The sequence below is a fragment of the Ceratotherium simum genome, chromosome 34 (genome assembly GCF_057802395.1).
Source record: "Ceratotherium simum simum isolate JZ-2026a chromosome 34, ASM5780239v1, whole genome shotgun sequence".
NCBI classification, from domain to species: Eukaryota; Metazoa; Chordata; class Mammalia; order Perissodactyla; family Rhinocerotidae; genus Ceratotherium; species Ceratotherium simum.
The window spans coordinates 13,636,147-13,654,505 of NC_141933.1; the positions used below are offsets into that span (position 1 = coordinate 13,636,147).

At 41.7% G+C, this 18,359-nt stretch overlaps 1 protein-coding gene and 1 non-coding gene across 3 annotated transcripts in view; both read left to right on the plus strand.

The window, feature by feature from the left end:
- The window catches only part of OSBP (oxysterol binding protein), a 31,982-nt gene extending 17,375 nt beyond the window's left edge, over positions 1-14,607 (plus strand). The window contains exons 8-14 of one of the 2 annotated variants that reach the window (XM_087422869.1): positions 1,933-2,178; positions 2,459-2,579; positions 8,829-8,932; positions 9,953-10,048; positions 10,722-10,903; positions 11,954-12,174; positions 12,273-14,607. In XM_087422869.1, coding sequence (XP_087278995.1) covers positions 1,933-2,178; positions 2,459-2,579; positions 8,829-8,932; positions 9,953-10,048; positions 10,722-10,903; positions 11,954-12,174; positions 12,273-12,415 — 1,113 coding nt within the window. In that variant the 3' untranslated portion in view covers positions 12,416-14,607. The remainder of the gene's footprint in view (positions 1-1,932; positions 2,179-2,458; positions 2,580-8,828; positions 8,933-9,952; positions 10,049-10,721; positions 10,904-11,953; positions 12,175-12,272) is intronic. The other variant, XM_087422870.1, reaches the window with a different exon arrangement.
- A 3,677-nt stretch (positions 14,608-18,284) lies between these two features.
- Positions 18,285-18,357, plus strand: TRNAF-GAA (transfer RNA phenylalanine (anticodon GAA)). Its single transcript has one exon. It is a non-coding gene; the product is annotated as a tRNA-Phe (tRNA).
- Positions 18,358-18,359: the final 2 nt, after the last annotated feature.

An 18,359-nucleotide genomic window follows, 5' to 3' on the forward strand; every position in this document is an offset into this window, starting at 1 on the left:
CATAGAGGGCCGGCCCCATGGCTTAGCGGTTAAGTGCGTGCGCTCTGCTACTGGCGGCCCGGGTTTGGATCCCGGGCGCGCACCGACGCACCGCTTGTCCGGCCGTGCTGAGGCCGCATCCCACATACAGGAACTAGAAGGATGTGCAACTATGACATACAACTATCTACTGGGGCTTTGGGGGAAAAAAAAAAGGAGGAGGATTGGCAAGAGATGTTAGCTCAGAGCCAGTCTTCCTCAGCAAAAAGAGGAGGATTAGCGTGGATGTTAGCTCAGGGCTGATCTTCCTCACAAATAAATAAATAAATAAATAAATGCATAGAAACAAATGTGAAAATACTAATAATGATTATCTTTGGGTGATGGCATTTCAAGTAAATTTTTTCCTTGGGGCTGGACCAGTGGTGTAGTGGTTAAGTTCGTGCGCTGTGCTTCGGCAGCCTGGGGTTCGCAGGTTTGGATCCCAGGCACGGAACTATGGATTGCTTATCAAGCCATACAGTGGCAGGCATCCCACATATAAACTAGAGGAAGATGGCCACAGTTGTTAGCCCAGGGCCAATCTTCCTCAGCAAAAAGAGGAGGATTGGCAATAGATGTTAGCTCAGGACTAACCTTCCTCACCAAAAAAAGAAAAAAAAATTTTTTTCCTTTACACTTCATTTTCAAAGTTTGTCATAGTGAAAATTACAAGGTATTTTATAATTGGGAGGACAGTAAATATTAGAGTAGTATGTGGCTCAGAGATTGGTGGGTAAGAGGTTGGACAAAATGCAGAAAAAGAGGTGGGACCATAGGAAGGAAAAGTGTTGCTTTTGTTTGTTTTTTTAACTGAAATGTTGCTTTAGGCCATCTCTATTCAAAAGAAACGCAATTTTTTCCTACCTTCCTCTGTTCTCTGGACTCTGAACTCAGGCTAGTGATATTCAGGCTTGTTCAGATGTGTTGCTGATTAAATAAGCTTTATGGGGTAGCCTGGGAACCTAACCTTTCCTTATAGTAATTTTTTAAGTAGTAAAGTCATCTTAAATTCTGAACAGTCAGTTTACAAGCTAACTTTTTTTTTTTTTTCCTGGGGAAGGGTGGGGAGAGGAGACAATGTCTCTTTTGTTCGCTTCTCTACACCCAATGGGCAGTATAGGGTCTGGCACACGTGAGGGCTCAGTAAATATTTGTGGAATGAATAAGTGAATACACAAATGAATGGACAACTTCTCCCCAACAAGAGTGTGCGCGTGTGCACACACACATACTTACTTCATCCTGCGGTTGAGTACCATAAGTTGGCTCTAAAACTGGAAAGGTAGAAACACTCACAGCCCCGTCTCAGCCCCATCATGAACACTCCAGGTCCAGAAACACAACTGTCCAGCCTCAGAGAAGACATCAAAACCCTGGCCTGACCCTTAGCGATCGTCTGGTCCAGGAGTGGAAGCTAACTTGTGTAATGTGCTCTTTTCACTAGTCAGGAAATGCCTGTGCTTATAATTTACTACCCTTTCTTTCCTCCCTCAAGAATTTTAAATACTTAACTTCCTCTCTGGGTATAACTTGTGCTCAAACACATTTCCTCTTTTATTCATTCATTCAATACCTATTCAATGACAGTCTCCTATGGGCTGGGCATTGATGGTTCTTAGATATGCAGGGGTGAACAGAAGAGGCACGGTACCCATCTCAAAGAGCTTACGGTTATTGAAATAAATGAAAATGGTGATTTCTACCACTCACTAACATGAACAGTTGACCAGGGAGAATGGGTTGCTTTCAGGTCAGATCTTAGTGCTGCTTTACTGAGCGAAGGCCTCTTCTCTTCCCAGTGATTTGCTTTGTCATCTTGACATCTCGATATGTTTCTCCACATGCAAAAAAATTAAACTGTCTCTTATAGATGTGTGGGCCAAGTTTTTATATCTGTTCTTTTCCTGACAGGTGAACTTTAATGAGCCCTTATCCATGCTTCAGCGCCTCACTGAAGATCTGGAATACCATGAGCTGTTAGACCGAGCTGCAAAATGTGAGAACTCTCTAGAACAGCTCTGTTATGTTGCAGCTTTCACCGTGTCCTCCTATTCCACTACTGTCTTCCGTACCAGCAAACCATTCAACCCACTCCTTGGGGAGACCTTTGAGTTGGACCGATTAGAGGAGAATGGGTACCGATCCCTCTGTGAGCAGGTAAAGGAGCTTCAGGACGGTGACATATTTCCTTTTTGAAGAAAGGGATGATTTTTTTGGTTGATCCTCCTGGGTGTTACTTTGGCAGAAATTCCAGTCCCTGTCATGCCGCCTCCCTTCTTTTCCTTCAGGGCTTCAAGACGGGAGGCCCTGGTATTCACCTACTGTGGTGGGTGTTAAAACGTCAAGTGTGAATTTTGGGTGTTTATCACCAATAAATAGGCAGTGTCTTTTCCTTCTCCTTTCTTCCTTCTTAATTTGCACCACTGATTTCTTCAAGGTGAGTCATCATCCCCCTGCTGCTGCACACCACGCAGAGTCCAAAAATGGCTGGACGTTGCGTCAGGAAATCAAAATCACCAGCAAGTTTCGAGGCAAATACCTCTCCATTATGCCCCTCGGTAAGGCCACTGTCTTTGTAAGAATTAGTGCTCCAGGAATGACAGATTTTCTGGCTTAATAGAGGAGGTCATTAGTTTAGGAGTCAGGAGATTGGAGGTCTGATTTGGGCACTGAACCTCACTAGTCAGCTCTGCACAGGTCATTTAACTTCTCAGCTGTCGGATGAGTGAGAAGGCACGAGAGTCTTTAAGAACCCACCCAGCCATAAATTCTCTATGTTCTTAGCTATATTGAATGCATCTTTAAGTCACTATTTTAGAATATAAATTCTAGCATGCATTTTTAACATTTTGTCTCTTGACCAGTGTTTCCCCCATTACCCTAGCAATCAGGTTCTCGCTAAAATCAGAACTCTTGTGACTGCAAGGTCGGGTTTCTCAGCTAGCCCCTCCCCCTTCTCCTCTCCTTTCTCCCCTCTCTCTCCCTCTACTGGATGGGTTAGGTATCATTTGTGTAATGGCTGAACTCCAGGTAAGATGAAACTTTATTTTAAAAGATCTTACTGGATTACAAGTTAATTTTGCACCAAGATCGAAAAGATCAGGCCTGGGAATAGGAATCCTAATATGCAATGTTAGACTCTATACTTTAGTGGAAATGAGATTATTCAAAAAGTGTATAGAGATTCTTCATGTTCTTTTGAACTAGAGCAGCCATGTTTGGCTGTGTACTGAAGAGTGAATGCTGGTCTACAGCAAAAGAAACAAAGCAGACAGAGAGAAAAACCAAGTAGCTCCCTAGAGACAGAGCTGACGGTAACTGCCTGAGCTCCTGATGGCTTCCATTTCCTGGCTTTTGTTTTTCATCAGGCCTAGTTGCAATGCTTGGTTATTGCAGTATGATCTTCTTCTTTAATAAATTCCCCTTTCTCTCAAAAATGCAAAATATAGCAAACTAAAAATATAGTGCAAACTGAAAATTAGTCAGAAAAAAATCCAGGAATGTTTGTAATGTATTAAAAGAAAAGAAACTGGAGTGTTAGCTCTATCACTTCATGGTTCATATGCAGAAGGCGCTTAGATGAAAAGGAGACTGATTTTGGTCTTGATCTTTACTGAGGACCTTTAAAAAGGTTCTAATTGCTTAATTGTCTTTGAAGCGAATAATTTCAGAAGTATTATGTTGAGTAGTGAATGCCTGGGATGTCCACACCTAACCTACAGAAGTTGATGTCAGTGGTCATACCGTAGGATGACTTTCACCCATGGAGAAGAGTTTCAGAGGCCCCCTGAGGATCTCTAAAGGATGGATTATATTTAATTCTAAGGAAGCTTGTATACATTTAAAAAACAGCAACATACCTAACTTACCAATGATGTGCTGTACATTTTCTCTATAGTTTGACTAGAATTATAGAATTCTATATCTATGTAGAATTTTATATCTACATCTAGAATTCTTTGAGGGGTAAATAACCATATGAACATGATATAAGTGGTGGATCTAATTTTTTGGAGTTAAAAATATCTTTGATAGGATTCCATTCCTATGGTTATCTAGGATTCGGATGAGCAGGATGTGTTCTGTTAAGTCCCTCCATCTGTTAGATACTGAGTACCTGCCATGGACCAGGCATGGTTCTGGGTGCTTGGGAAATGTAAGTGAACAAAACAAAGATCCCAGCCTTCATATGGAGATTGAACAGAGTTGACATAGTGACAGGAAATGGAATATAGAAGTATAAAGAGTGAGATTTTCAGACATTGGCCCTGGGATGGCTGTATTTAATATTTTTGGATCAATGACTTGAACGAAGAATCGTGCAGTGAAATTTTCACATTTGCAGTGGCACTCAGCTCTCAGAGGGTAAATTGTTAAGCCAATAGATGTTACTGAAAAAAGACATATGGACAAGGTTGTGAATGAGTAGGCAGATAGGTGGTTTTTTGAGGTGGTGGCAGGAAGTCTGAGTCTCCCTGTAAAATACACTAAAAATGTTAGAATTCTTGCAATCTGGAAAGAAGAATGCTTCCAGGAATTATAATTGAAGTTTGCAAAATGATGAAAACTATGGTAGAGGATGAAGGTGAATTTACTCATCAAGTTCCAGAGTATTGGAACTAGGTGTTAGCCTTCAAGTTTAAAGAGATACATTTATTTTTATTTTTTATTTATTTATTTTTTTTGTGAGGAAGATCGGCCCTCAGCTAACATCCATGCCCATCTTCCTCCACTTTATATGGGACGCCACCACAGCATGGCTTGCCAAGCAGTGCGTCGGTGCGCCCCCAGGATCTGAACCAGGGAACCCTGGGCCGCTGCAGCGGAGCACACGCACTTAACCGCTTGTGCCACTGGGCTGGCCCCAAAGAGATACATTTAAATAAGAGTATTATTTTATAGTTTTAGAGGTTTCTAACTCCAGAAGAATCACAATTTGAAAACATGAATGAAACAACCATTCAGCCTGTCGATCTCTGTGTCAATGACACTGCTGGGCTCCGTGGACCTTGAATTTGCCCCAAAGGGCACTTTAGTCAAAACATTCCCCTTATATATTTTATCCATTCTTCTAGTTTCCACTTTTTGCTTAGAGTTATTAATCCATTTATATTTATTATAATTTACCGATTAGGTAGGATTTGTATCTGCCATTTTGGTATTTGTTTTCTGTACGCCTTATATCTTTTTTGTTCCTCTATTCCTCCATTAGTTCCTTCTTTTGTGTTAAATAGGTATTTTTCTAGTTTACCATTTTAATTCCCTTGTTATTTCTTTTTTTTTTTTTATAATTTTATTTATTCATTTATTTTTTCCCCCAAATCCCCAGTAGATAGTTGTATGTCATAGCTGCACATCCTTCTAGTTGCTGTATGTGGGACGCGGCCTCAGCATGGCCGGAGAAGCAGTGCGTCGCTGTGCACCCGGGATCCGAACCCGGGCCGCCAGCAACGGAGCGTGTGCACTTAACCGCTAAGCCACAGGGCCGGCCCCCTTGTTATTTCTTTTACTATATTTTTTAAAAGTATTTTTGTGTGGTTACCCTGGCTATTATACTTAACATCTTCTAATAATCTAGTTCAGATTAATACCAACTTAATAGTATACAAAAACTATGCACTATCAGATCCATTACCTTTCCCTCCTTTGTGCTTTTATTTTCATACAAATTGTATTTTTATACATTATAATCTCATCAACATAGTTTTATAACTTGCTTTATGCAGTTGTCTTTTATTTTATTTTATTTTTTTTTTTTTAAGATTTTATTTATTCATTTTTTTCCCCCCAAAGCCCCAGTAGATAGTTGTATGTCATAGGTTCACATCCTTCTAGTTGCTGTACGTGGGACTCGGTCTCGCGTTGGACGGAGAAGTGGTGCCTCGGGGCGTGCCCGGGATCCGAACCCGGGCCGCCAGCATCAGAGCGCGCGCACTTAACCGCTAAGCCACGGAGCCGGCCCATGCAGTTGTCTTTTAAATCGTATAGGAGAAAAAAAGAGTTGCAAGCAAAAAATACATTTATACTGTCTTTTATGTAGCTTAATTGAAGTTACCTTTACCGGTCTCCTTATTTCTTAGTGTAGATTTAAGTTACTGTCTAGCGTCCTTTCATTTCAGCCTGAAGGACTTCCTTTATTATTTCTCGAAGGGCAGATCTGCTAGCTACGAATTCTTTCAGTTTTTGTTTATCTGGGAATGTCTTAAGTTCTCCTTTGTTTATACTGTTCTTTTTTTTTTTTTTAATTTTATTTATTTATTTTTCCCCCAAAGCCCCAGTAGATAGTTGTATGTCATAGCTGCACATCCTTCTAGTTGCTGTATGTGGGACGCAGCCCCAGTATGGCTGGAGAAGCGGTGCGTCGGTGCGCACCCGGATCTGAACCCGGGCCGCCAGCAGCGGAGCACACGCACTTAACCGCTAAGCCATGGGGCCAGCCCTCCTTTGTTTATAAAGGATAGTGTTACTGCCTATAGAATTCTTGATATGACACTCTTTTTCAGCATTTTGAATATGTCATGCCACTGCCTTCTGGCCTCCATGGTTTCTGATAACCTTATTGAGGATCACTTATATATGATGCCTCACTTCTCTCTTACTGCTTTCAAGCTTCTCTCTGTGTTTGTCTTTCAATAGTTTGATTATGATGGGTTTCCGTGTGCTGCTCTTTGAGTATATCCTAGTTCGTTGAGCTTCTTGGATGTGTAGGTTAATGTTTTTCATCAGATTTGGAGGATTTGGGGCCTTTATTTCTTCAGTTGCTCCCACTGTTCTCACCACCTCAGGCAGCTTCTGTGTTAAACAATTGTCACTGATTGTTTTGATGGTCACCCCAGGGTGGCAAAGGCCGTTTGATGTGAGCAGGTGTTGAGTCAGGTCCTGTGAGTGGGAGTTTATAAGGAGCACCAGATAGGTCAGATAATGACCATTCTTTGGAGATGAGGCTTTTGGTGAGCTTCATACTGTTCTGCTCCCTCCAGTGTTGGCTAGGTTGCTTGCTGGTTTTCACCGCTACCTTGTTGTGAGGCTGCTGCCGAGCTGGGGAGAGGGGGATAGGATTGAGCCATTTTTTCTTGAATAAATGCTCCTTGGATTATTGTAAGCTTTTGGTTAATTTCCAGAGTTCTGAAAAAGTTGATTCTGATAATTTTTGCTAGTGTGTTCTTATTGATTTTATTGAGAAGTGGATATATGGAAGTCCTTACTCCACCATTCTGGAAGTGGCTATCTTCCCCTTCGTACATTTTAAACAGCTCAGTGTTTAGCTCTTTATTGTATTGTCAAGTTTTCAAGACACAAATACTGTATAAAAGAGGATAGTCACAGGGTGTTGTTTTTCCACTGTCCCTGTGAGCTGGAAGGGATGCTGTGCAGAACAACAGGTACATCGTCAGGATGGGATATAGGGTTACGGTATTGGGCTGTACAGATATTCTGATTTTATTTTGAATTTCAGCTCTGGCACTGGGCAAATTACTTGATTTCTCTGAGCTCAGAGTCTTCATTGGTAAAATGGGGGTATGGTAGGCTGAATAATGCCCCCATTCCCCAAAATATATCCACATCCTAATCCCTGGAACCTGTGAATGTCACTTTACATAGTGAAAGGAACTTCACAGGTGTGGTTAAGTTAAGGATCTCAAGATGGGGAGATAATCCTGGATTATTCTCTGGGCCCAATATAATCTCAAGGGTTTTTTATAAGAGGGAGGCTGGAGGATCAGAGTCATTGGCAACAGAAGCAAGAGGTATAAGTGATGCTAGGAAGGGGACCACAAGCCAAAGAATGCAGGTGGCCTCTAGTAGCTAGAAAAGACAAGAAAATGGATTCTGCCCTGGAGCCTTCAGAAGGAACACAGCCCTTCTGACACCCTGATTTTTGACTTCTGACTCCAGAACTGTAAGAGAATAAATTGTATTGTTTTAAGCCACAAAGTTTGTGGTAATTGGTTACAGCAGCAATAGGGGATAATAGTGCCTGCATCTGAGCTATCAACAGATATCTGACTGCCCACTATATGCCAGAAACGATTCTAGGTGCTGTGGGTACAATGGTGGTAAAACAGCCACTTTGCCCTCATTTAGCTTGCATTCTTTTCTTAAGCAGACAAAAAAGTAAACAAACACACACTATCACTTGGGAAATTTCAGGGATTTAAAGATGTCCCCCCAGGAACCATAGACAAAGAGCAGACAAATTCTTATTATATAACACAAGTCACACATCTAATGAGTGGTGGAGCCAGGACTGAATCCAGTTCTGTCTGATTCCAAAGCCTCTGCTCTATCCACTACTCCTTTTTTACTATTAAGGCTCTTAGATAGGTGGTTTGCTTAAAGTCACACAGCTAGTTACTAACAACAGGGCCTGGCCCCCAGTACTGACTGCCAGTGTGTGCTCCTTTCTACAATGCAATTTTACTTTCTCATGTTGGGGCAGATTTGACCTGTCTGTAAATTTTGCAGCTGGTATGGCAGGCACAGTTAGTAAAAACATTGGGGTATTTGCTTTCATTTTTATTTCTATAATTGCAGAATTTTGCTTTCCTAGCTAAGCTGTGTGGGTTGTTAGCATTTGTCATCATTTAGTTATATAGTATTTACAAATTTAAAAATCAAGTGAAAAAAATTCAATCATTGCTTTCACTTCCAATATTTAAGAAGGTTATAAATCCTTTTGATTTATTGTTTTCTTTTTAAATGTAGGAAATATTGATAGCAGAAAATCAACCCATTGATATTTCTTACTGGCATGGTGCTAGTTTTCTAATATTTGGCCCAATTTGTGCATTTCTCTCTGCTTCCAGGTAGCATCCACTGTATTTTCCATGCAACTGGGCACCACTACACTTGGAAGAAAGTTACCACAACAGTGCACAACATTATCGTGGGCAAGTTGTGGATAGATCAGGTGAGCAAAGGTGCCCAAAGGGCTTCTGAAGTTCAGAAGAACCCCTCCTGAGGTCCATCGTGCAGTATTTAGGACATATGAACTGGCTACAGACTGTTGTTATTGGTTTGTTAGTTTCTCCTAAGGAATTTTTCTCAGTAGCCCCACCCCCAACCTCCCTGAGTTTCTATACCACAAATTATTATTTACAAATGACCAAGTTATAACATGCATTCAGTGACTACTAGGACTGTGTTAGGCACTATAAAGGATACCAAAAAAATAATAAACATGGCTCCCATTCTTCATCCCTTCATTATTCATCAAACAGTTATTGCCAGGCAGAGTGCTGGGTCCTGGGGATACAAAGTCAGATGAGATGTTGTCCTTCAAAGAGTTCTTTTATTATTGAAGATAGAGGACAGATATGTGTAGGTTGAAAATTATTTAACAAAATTCACTAGTGTAAGAGATGTACTAAGATAATATCTAATTAATTGTCAATTTGCTTTTAAGACAATGGTTGCAGTAAATTCAGAAAAGACAGGGAATACTGTCTGAGCAGTCGAGAGAGGCTATAGATGTGGGAATTAAGCTAGTTTGGGATTTGGAAGATAGAAAGGAGGAGAAAATGAAATTAATCAAGTGTGGAAAGGCCTGCTGTATGTAACTTTGAAATTGTGAGTAGAGTACTTTGATTTAAGCACAGAATTGTCATGAAGAGTACTAGTGAGGGATGGGTTTGGAAAGGTGAGTTATCATGTGAATATCACTATATGTGCTGAAGGTCAATTCATGCCACTTAGCATGTGACACATAATTCAAAAAAAACAAAAGGTCATTTGGTCTTGATCCCACCCTAGAATCCAAGGTTATGAGGGGATTCCACGGCATCTTCAGGTTGGCTAAGACCTGAATCTTAAGCAAGGAAGTGCTAGAATGTAAGATTGAAAAGTAAAGAATTATGAGGCATGGAGGTTTGGAATATATTCCAGTCATCCGGTCTTAATAAAACTAATCCCTGATTCTTTTATTTGATAGTCTGGTGAAATTGACATTGTGAATCACAAGACAGGAGACAAGTGCAATCTTAAATTTGTTCCTTATAGCTACTTCTCTCGGGATGTAGCAAGAAAGGTAAGAGAGGTTGGAATTTAAATTTTGTTCCTTTAGTGTGTATCCCTTAGAAAGCCTACTTCTTTGGGGCTGGTATAGATAGAGAGATATCTGTATCTCCTAAACATGGTGATTCGAAAATAGGAGAGGTAAAGGACAAAGTCAACAAGAAAACGGACTAGATTGCATTACTCAACCAAATTCTTCTCTTTTCTGGAAAAGACAACAAGTAGGAAAGGAATGAGAAACACATGGGAAGGACTAATAAAGGATTTCAGGAAGAAGGCCTGGGCAGTTGGACCCCTGTGAAGTTTGAGCGAGAGTTGTGTGTTACCACCACAGTGGAATTGTGCCGTGAGTTTCGATGGAAGAGTGAAGAATAGTTGGGGATTTAAATCTGTTGGTGGTTCTCTCTGATTTCTAGAGAGAAGAGAATACCAGTCAGATCCTTTTCCTACATACTATCAGTGCAAAAAATCCCTATACAACAAAATGATAATGAAGCCTCCAACTCATGGCTCAGTTATTTTAAGCAGCTCAGGAAAATACAACAAAATAATTTGGATGACTCCATGGTATTTGTCATAAGAGGATTTACCCAGTATTAACCCTAGGACTTTGGTTTCCAGAACAGTCAGGTAAGCTAAACCACAGCAAATGCTGAACTCCAAAGCCCTGCTCTCCATCCTTGTAGGTGACAGGGGAGGTGACAGATCCATCAGGAAAAGTTCACTTTGCCCTTCTGGGGACGTGGGATGAGAAAATGGATTGTTTCAAAGTACATCCAGTCATTGGGGAAAATGGGGGTGATGCTCGACAGAGAGGCCACGAAGCAGAGGAAAGCAGGGTCACGCTGTGGAAAAGGAATCCTTTACCGTGAGTATCAGCATGCATGCTGCCCAGATGCTACTGTGACGTTAGCCTCAGGGCAGGACTGACAGCAATTCGGCCTGCCTTCCCACTTAATCAAGTGAGGGATTTGAGCAAGGGAGATCAGAACCTTTGGAGAGATTACCAGCAGGTTGTCACGGTATGGCTGGAGTTGTAGCGTACCCTGTCCCAAGAAAGTTCAAACTAATCAAACCACATCTGCCAAAAAATATTTAATGCTTTCCAAAGGACCTTTGGATTGTGATTCAGACAGATATTTTTCTATAATTTGGAGCAAAACTATTCAGAAGCGGCTAGAGGAGAAAGATGCCTACCACCTGTTAACGTTTAGCCTAAAGGCCCAGCGGCAGTATAAAGGTCCCTGAGATAATGTACAAGACTTTGGAAGTAAATTAAGACAGAGGCCATTTGTCTCCTGTCATCATCTCATGTGTTCAGTCTGTAGTAATAACTAAGATTATCCCGGGAAGAGGTTAAAAAGAAAGCAAAGGAGGGCCGGCCCCGTGGCTTGGCGGTTAAGTGCGCGCACTGTGCTGCCGGCGGCCCGGGTTCGGATCCCGGGTGCGCACTGACGCACCGCTCCTTTGGCCATGCTGGGGCCGCGTCCCACATACAGCAACTAGAAGGATGTGCAGCTATGACAGACAACTATCTGCTGGGGCTTTGGGGGAAAAATAAATAAATAAAAAAAAAAAAAAAAAAAAAAAATCTTTAAAAAAGAAAGCAAAGGAAACGGGAGTAAGGAGTTTTCATTTAGTAGAATGTTTCATTCTTCCTAAGAAATTTCTTCCTAATTTCAGCTGAGCACAACACAAGCCCAGAAAACTATGGAATTGAGTGATGCTGGGGAGAGGATGGGAAATGGTCCAGTTTGGGTCTCTTAATTAGAGGAAGCTGACAAGGTCCTAAGTCTTTGCATTTGTAGGACAGCCTTGGTGACGTAGTCTTTTGGCAGTGTACTTAGCTGTTGCTGTTTAACCAGCTAGGGTCTGGCCTCTGGCATTACCCTTTCTCTTTCTTATCCTTTACTTTTAGGAAGAATGCAGAAAACATGTACTACTTCTCAGAGCTTGCTCTAACGCTCAATGCCTGGGAAGCTGGCACTGCCCCCACGGACAGCCGGTTACGGCCCGACCAGAGACTGATGGAAAATGGGCGCTGGGATGAAGCAAATGCTGAGAAGCAGCGCCTGGAGGAGAAACAAAGACTTTCCAGAAAGAAGAGAGAAGCGGAAGCTATGAAAGCCACAGAGGATGGTAACAAACCTGCCCTCGACTCTATTTCTTGATGCGTGGAGAATGCCCATGTGTTTTCGGCTCTAATTCCGGTTTTCTGTACCCTCTTTCCCTTTTAGGCACGCCCTATGATCCCTACAAGGCACTGTGGTTTGAGCGGAAGAAGGACCCTGTTACCAAGGAGTTAACCCATATTTATAGGGGAGGATACTGGGAGTGTAAAGAGAAACAGGACTGGAACTCATGCCCGGACATTTTCTGAAGTGGCAGTAATGAAAAGGAGGAGGACCCACAGGAGAAGAGGACAGAGGATGTGCGGGAAGCTGGCAGTCGTGGCTCTCTGACCGAGTGCTTTCCTCAAGTTTGTCTGTCTTAACCAATCATTTTTCCCAATCAGTCACCAGAAGCAGACACCAGTGGTGGTGATTGGCTGGTTGCCTTAGCCGATTGAAACTGAAGACATACTAGATACCTATGTTTGTAAGGGAGGGGTTTAGTGGCTGCAAGTTAGTGTTATTTCACTTCTGCAAAGTCAGGTATTCTTGGCTCTTCCTTCTCCCTCTGCCCTCATTTAAGATGGTGTCATTCACCCTCCCCTTGTAGTATCCTGCTCAGCCAAGATCTACGTTCAGATTATGATTCAGGGGCATTTTGGTGCTGTTCACAGCAAGAGCTGATTTTAGAAATTCCTTTAAAAAGAAACACGAAATCCTACCAACGGAGGCATCATGAATGATTGCAGTGACATGGCCTGACATTATGAACGTGTTCACCACTGGGGTCAATTTAATGGAGCATCCATGCATAGATAGTTGAGGTGTTGGGACACGTGTGAGAGGGATCGTTCTGTAAAGTTGGAATTTTCAGAGTTACATCCTTGGAAGTTGATATTCACTTGTGTAAAACACCCTTCTGCTCTTCTCCATCTTCTTTGACAGCAACTGGAGGCCACTTCGGTGGTTGGTAGGAGGGTTTCATGATCCTCACAAAGGGGTTTCATGGACTTCCTCAGGCGGAGAACTTCTGAGAACACAAGGCAGGATGGAAAAAGACTGCTAGCCATTTTTGCTTTGCCAGTTCCTCCTCACCCCATCCTTCATTGCCTTTCTAGCTTCTCTTCTCTCTCTTGGCACAATACCAATTTGAGTCTGTGCCCCAGTATGGAGCAAAACATTACCTGTCCCATTCTGATTCAGCATTTGAGAGAAGGAGTTAGTCTAGAATAAAAGTTCACCATCTCTCAAGCCCCATGGACTGGAGCCACCTCTGGAATAATGTGTTACATATCTGTATATTATATATATGTAGAGAAAAATCTAATTTTTTTGTTCGATTTTCCTTCTTCCCATTAAGAATCTCATTTTTTGATATCACTTGTCTCCCTGGGACTCTCTTGGACACACTGATGTGGATTGGAGCCTCCTCTGCTTTCCATCTGTTAGGGGCAGACAGATTCAAAACCTGAGCAGGATCGTGTCCGGCACTTACTGAACAGGGATTCTATCCATGGTTTGTATCATGGGATGCCACTGCTGTCTAGACTCTGCTCTCCTAATTATCTGAGTCTTGAAAATGAAATCTCAACCTCTTTCCTGCCTTTTTCCCTTCTTTTATTAGGAAAAGTATGGGTAGAAAGTCAGGAGGGTAATTTCCAGTTTAATTCTGCCTCTGTCCAAATCATAGCACACACAGCTGATTCCCAAAAGAACCTTCTTTCCAGGAGACGGGGCTGCAGGCACCATCACGGGGGAAGAGGGGGGCGAAAGGACTGCTCCCCTGGGGCCCTGGCTTCCTTCATTTTGTGTTCTTTATTTGTTTTAGTTGTCTTGTTCAGAAATCTGACCCCTGTGCAACCCACCCTTGGTTGAGGATCACAAATTGAGGTGCCTTCCTTGTATGCTTTCTGTTAGTGTTTTTTGTTTCTGTTCCTTAACTGCAGAGCCTCAGCCAGGGTGGGTCCTGGGGGGAAATAGCATTCCAGAGGAAGCCAGCCCTCCGGGGAAGCTGGGTTTATGTTGGGTTTATACTGGGTAAATTAGTACTCTCATTCCTTCCCCACCATCCCACCCATCCTGGCTGTGATGAACTTGAGAGGGGAAACTACTGGGGAATTTCCTCCTAAGGACCTGATTCCCGACATAAGCAAGGGGTCATGCTGGGCTTCTTTCAAGGAGGCCTGTAAAAGCGCTGACGTAGTCAGGGGCTCTGGACAGGGTGGGAATTCCCCAACTAAACTGAACTTCCCTGCTTTATCCCCCTTTTCTTCCTCCACCATCTGCACTACATTTCCAGCCTGATCCCCAGTCAGATTCCTGCTAATGGAAGAAGCTTTGAGTCCTTCAGGTGAAATAAAGTCACATGAAAACAAAACAAAACTATATATATTTTCGGTTTTTTTGCCTTATTGTTTTTTTTCCAAGAAAACTACTAAATTAAATAATTTTTAAAAAGTCATATTGTTTGTCTGATTCATTTCTACTCTTACCAGGTGGGAAGTGGTGGTGGGGAGAGGGTGGAGAACTGGTGCCAGGGTGATTTGTGCTTCTTGGGAGTGTGGGAGCCTGATCTTCATGAGAAATTGAAAGAAAAACTGGGCACGGATTTCCAGATGTTTCAGCTGTTCAGCAACATTCTGGAGGGCCCGTGAGCAGAAGAGCATTTTTAATAGCTCCTACTGCTTCAACGTAATGTAGTCGTCAATGTCCCACTTTGGTATAGGGGAATCGTTTCTAGTGTTTTTGATACTGGACCTGTTTCAACTCAAACAGTAAAAGTATTCTTGAATTTAATTTCTTTTGTCCATTTAGATTCTCAGATTCTTAGCTGCTTCATGTAGGAATTCAAATTCTGTATTTTGAAACATAACGAGTATTGATTTGAAGCCCTTGGAGAAAAGTGTCGACAGTGAAAATGCTTGTTGAGGTTTTCTCTGTAAAGTTCAGGGAGGCGAGGAGATGGGCAAAGTAACCTAGGGGGCCTCAGAGCGAGCACAATTCCTGCCCTGTGGGAGGGCCTGCACACTTACTGAGCATCTGCTCCAGGGTCCAGGGAACTGAGATAGGAACTCTGAACATTGTCTGGCTTACACTTAAGAGGAAAATGTTACAGCCGCCATTTTGAAGATGAAAAAAGGCTCTCAAAAATAGCCTAATTTAAGTACATTCACTTGAAGTTGCATAGCTGATTGGTTAGTCACAGTGTTGGAATTCAAAGCTGGGTTTGTTTAACCCCAGAGTTTGTGACCTACAACCTTGTGTTCTGGGAGAAACTGGGTTGGAAGGCAGCTGATAATTAAATCATTTCTTCCTGGATTATATCACATGCTGAAATGCACATTTCTATTTCCAAAGGCTTATTAATGTGGAGAGTACCATTTTGGGAGTCCACCTGAAGGAAGGAGCATCCTTGAAGTTCAGCCCCCAGGCTCCTTGATTTCTCAAGGCTCTCATGTCCACAAAATTAGCTATGTTGTCAGTATTATTTTTCTAGTATGGTTCTTGAGAAGGCCTCTTATCTGTTCAAGTCATTTGCCTGATTACCATTGCTGAACTTGACATTTCAGCAAAGGTTTTTTCTAGCAAGCTAAAAACCATGGCAGTAGACCCTTGACATCTGTGAGAGCTGCATCCTGCAACCTTGAATATCACTGTGGTATATAAGTTCCTCCATTAGGGACAGTCAATGTACCTGAAACATTCTAATCCCTTCTTTAGTCCTTTAATGGGCTACTGTGACATGATGGGTTAGGATGTGGATCCTGAGGCGTCTACCACGCTCACGGATGATTCAAAATTATGACTCAGCACAATTATAAATTATTACACCTGTCAGGGACCTCTGAAGTCTGACAAAAATGTTAAACCTGTACATTTCGAGGATCTCTACTTTCAGCAAGATAAGTGAAAATCAACCTATAGTATCTAAAAGAAGGCATAGAAAAATCTTTGGAATTTATTAACTACAAGGCGTATACGTACCTTGTGAAACTCTCAGATGGTTATCAAAAAGTTATAAAGCTTTTGCCTCGTACTCTGACCTGCCCTGTGGGAGGCTTTCCTATCTTTTCATGGCTTTCCCTTCCAAAGCTCATGAAATAATCTGTGGTTATACCTTCTCAGGCTTTCCTCTCTACTATCTATTCAGGTAAAGTGCTCCTTTTTTGGTTCACATTGATCCCTCCGGGGAAGGAGGCAGGGTGGTCAGATGAGGCATAATTTAAAGGCAAGAACTAAAGAGCTCAGAATCTTCCATAAATAGCCTTGCAGAGGTCACATCTTCTGAGTTTGACCAGGCAATTTTAGAAGTTAGTAAAGAACCAATTGGCCCTGAGATACGGCTAGGAATGTCTTCATTCATTCAACATTTACTCCAGCCCGCTATGTAACATACATTAGGGATACAGATGGCAAGAAAGAGCTCAGATAAACAGGCAATACCTTACGATCTAGTTTGATAAGTGCTGTGAAAGCACTATAGAGTGGCAGCTAGCCTGTAGGGAGTGGGGAGGGAGGGGACAGAGACATGTCAGAGAAGCCTTCTAGAACTAGGAGAATGTGTCTGAGCTGCAAGTTGCAAGTTAAATGGGTTAGGGGAAGGGTAATGCAAAAAGTGGTGCATAGGCAAAGATGAAGAGCAAAGTCAAGGAAAGTACCCTGAGTTTGGATAGCTGGACGAATGGCTAGAGTTAAGGGTCAAGGAGAGAGCACGGACATGGTGCTGGAGAGAGAGAAGCCCCCCAAGTTATGGGAGTCTTCATATAACATACGCGGAAGCTGTGGTTTTTGTTTTCAACTAGGGAGCCAGTGACAGATTTTTAAGCAGGACGATAGGTTCCAGTGTGGAAAATGATTTATAGATAAGGAGACCAATTAAGAGGTTGGAGAAGATGTGAGAATGAAGAGAAGGGATTCCAGAAATATTGAAGTTGAAAGAACAGCTCTTGAGTCCGATTATAGGTAGGGAGTAGAGGGAGAGGAAGGAATTTGTATTTTTCTGGCTTGGGAAACTTAGATGGAAGGTGGTAGTAAGATAAACAAGTTTAGCGGGAACGATAGGTTCATTTTTGGACGTTCTGATTTGGAGGTGCCTGTGAAGAGATTGAGCAATTTAAAAAATGGGTCTAGATGTGATAGCCACATTTTTGTGAAAGCTGAGGAATGGGATGCTGAGAGAGGCTGCACATTAAAATCAGCTGGTCAACTTAAAAAATATGTACTCCTGAGCACCATCTGCAGAGATTCTGATTCAATTAGGGCCATGGGTCGTGCAATGATATATTCATGAATGCAAGGGATGCAAAATCACGAAATGGGAGTGGAGGTGGAATAAAATCAGCATATTAGAGGATATTATTAAACCACAGCTTGCTTCCCATAGTTTGAGAGAAGTCTGAGCCAACTCGACTTTTTGACAATGTCCAAAGTAGAAATTTAAAATTAAAACAACTTTAATTTTTAAAAATTTAAAAATGCCAAGATGGGATTACAAAAATTGAGGTATATTTTAAATATTTAGGTTTAGCAAATCAACGCTTTTACCATACAGATACAATGACTCTGTGTATACCTCATTTGGAAGTAACATTGAAAATCCACATTTGAAACCTTTACAAACGGCCTTCTTGTCCTCTGGCACACATTTCTTGAGTCCAATTTGACAATATCTAAAAAATTCAAAATGTTCATATCTTTTGAGCTTGCCAAATCTGTCTTCTCACAAGAAAAACAAATACAAAAGGATAGTCATTGCAGTACTGTTTTCAATAATGAAAACTAGAAAAAAAAATTAAAATGTCCATGATTAAGAATTTGATTAAATGGATTGTGTTACATCCATACAATCCAATACTGTGCATGGGTCAAAAAGAATGAAATAGGTCTATGTAACGGACATCAAAAAAGTCCATGATTTATTTTTAAATAGGGAAAGCAAATTTCAGGGCAGTTAAAAAACAACTGAGAAAAATTAAATTATTTACCACTTTTAGCTTATAAACAGAGGCCTTGCCTCATCACTTTTGTAATATTTACTAAATGCCTACCTCCAGCCAAACCCATACACTGAACTTTTTTGTTACCATGGAGCAAATATTATTTCACTATACTTATGCAGCAAAAGTTTTTCAAGAAACAGCCGAAATAGCTCAGTTGGGAGAGCGTTAGACTGAAGATCTAAAGGTCCCTGGTTCAATCCCGGGTTTTGGCAAA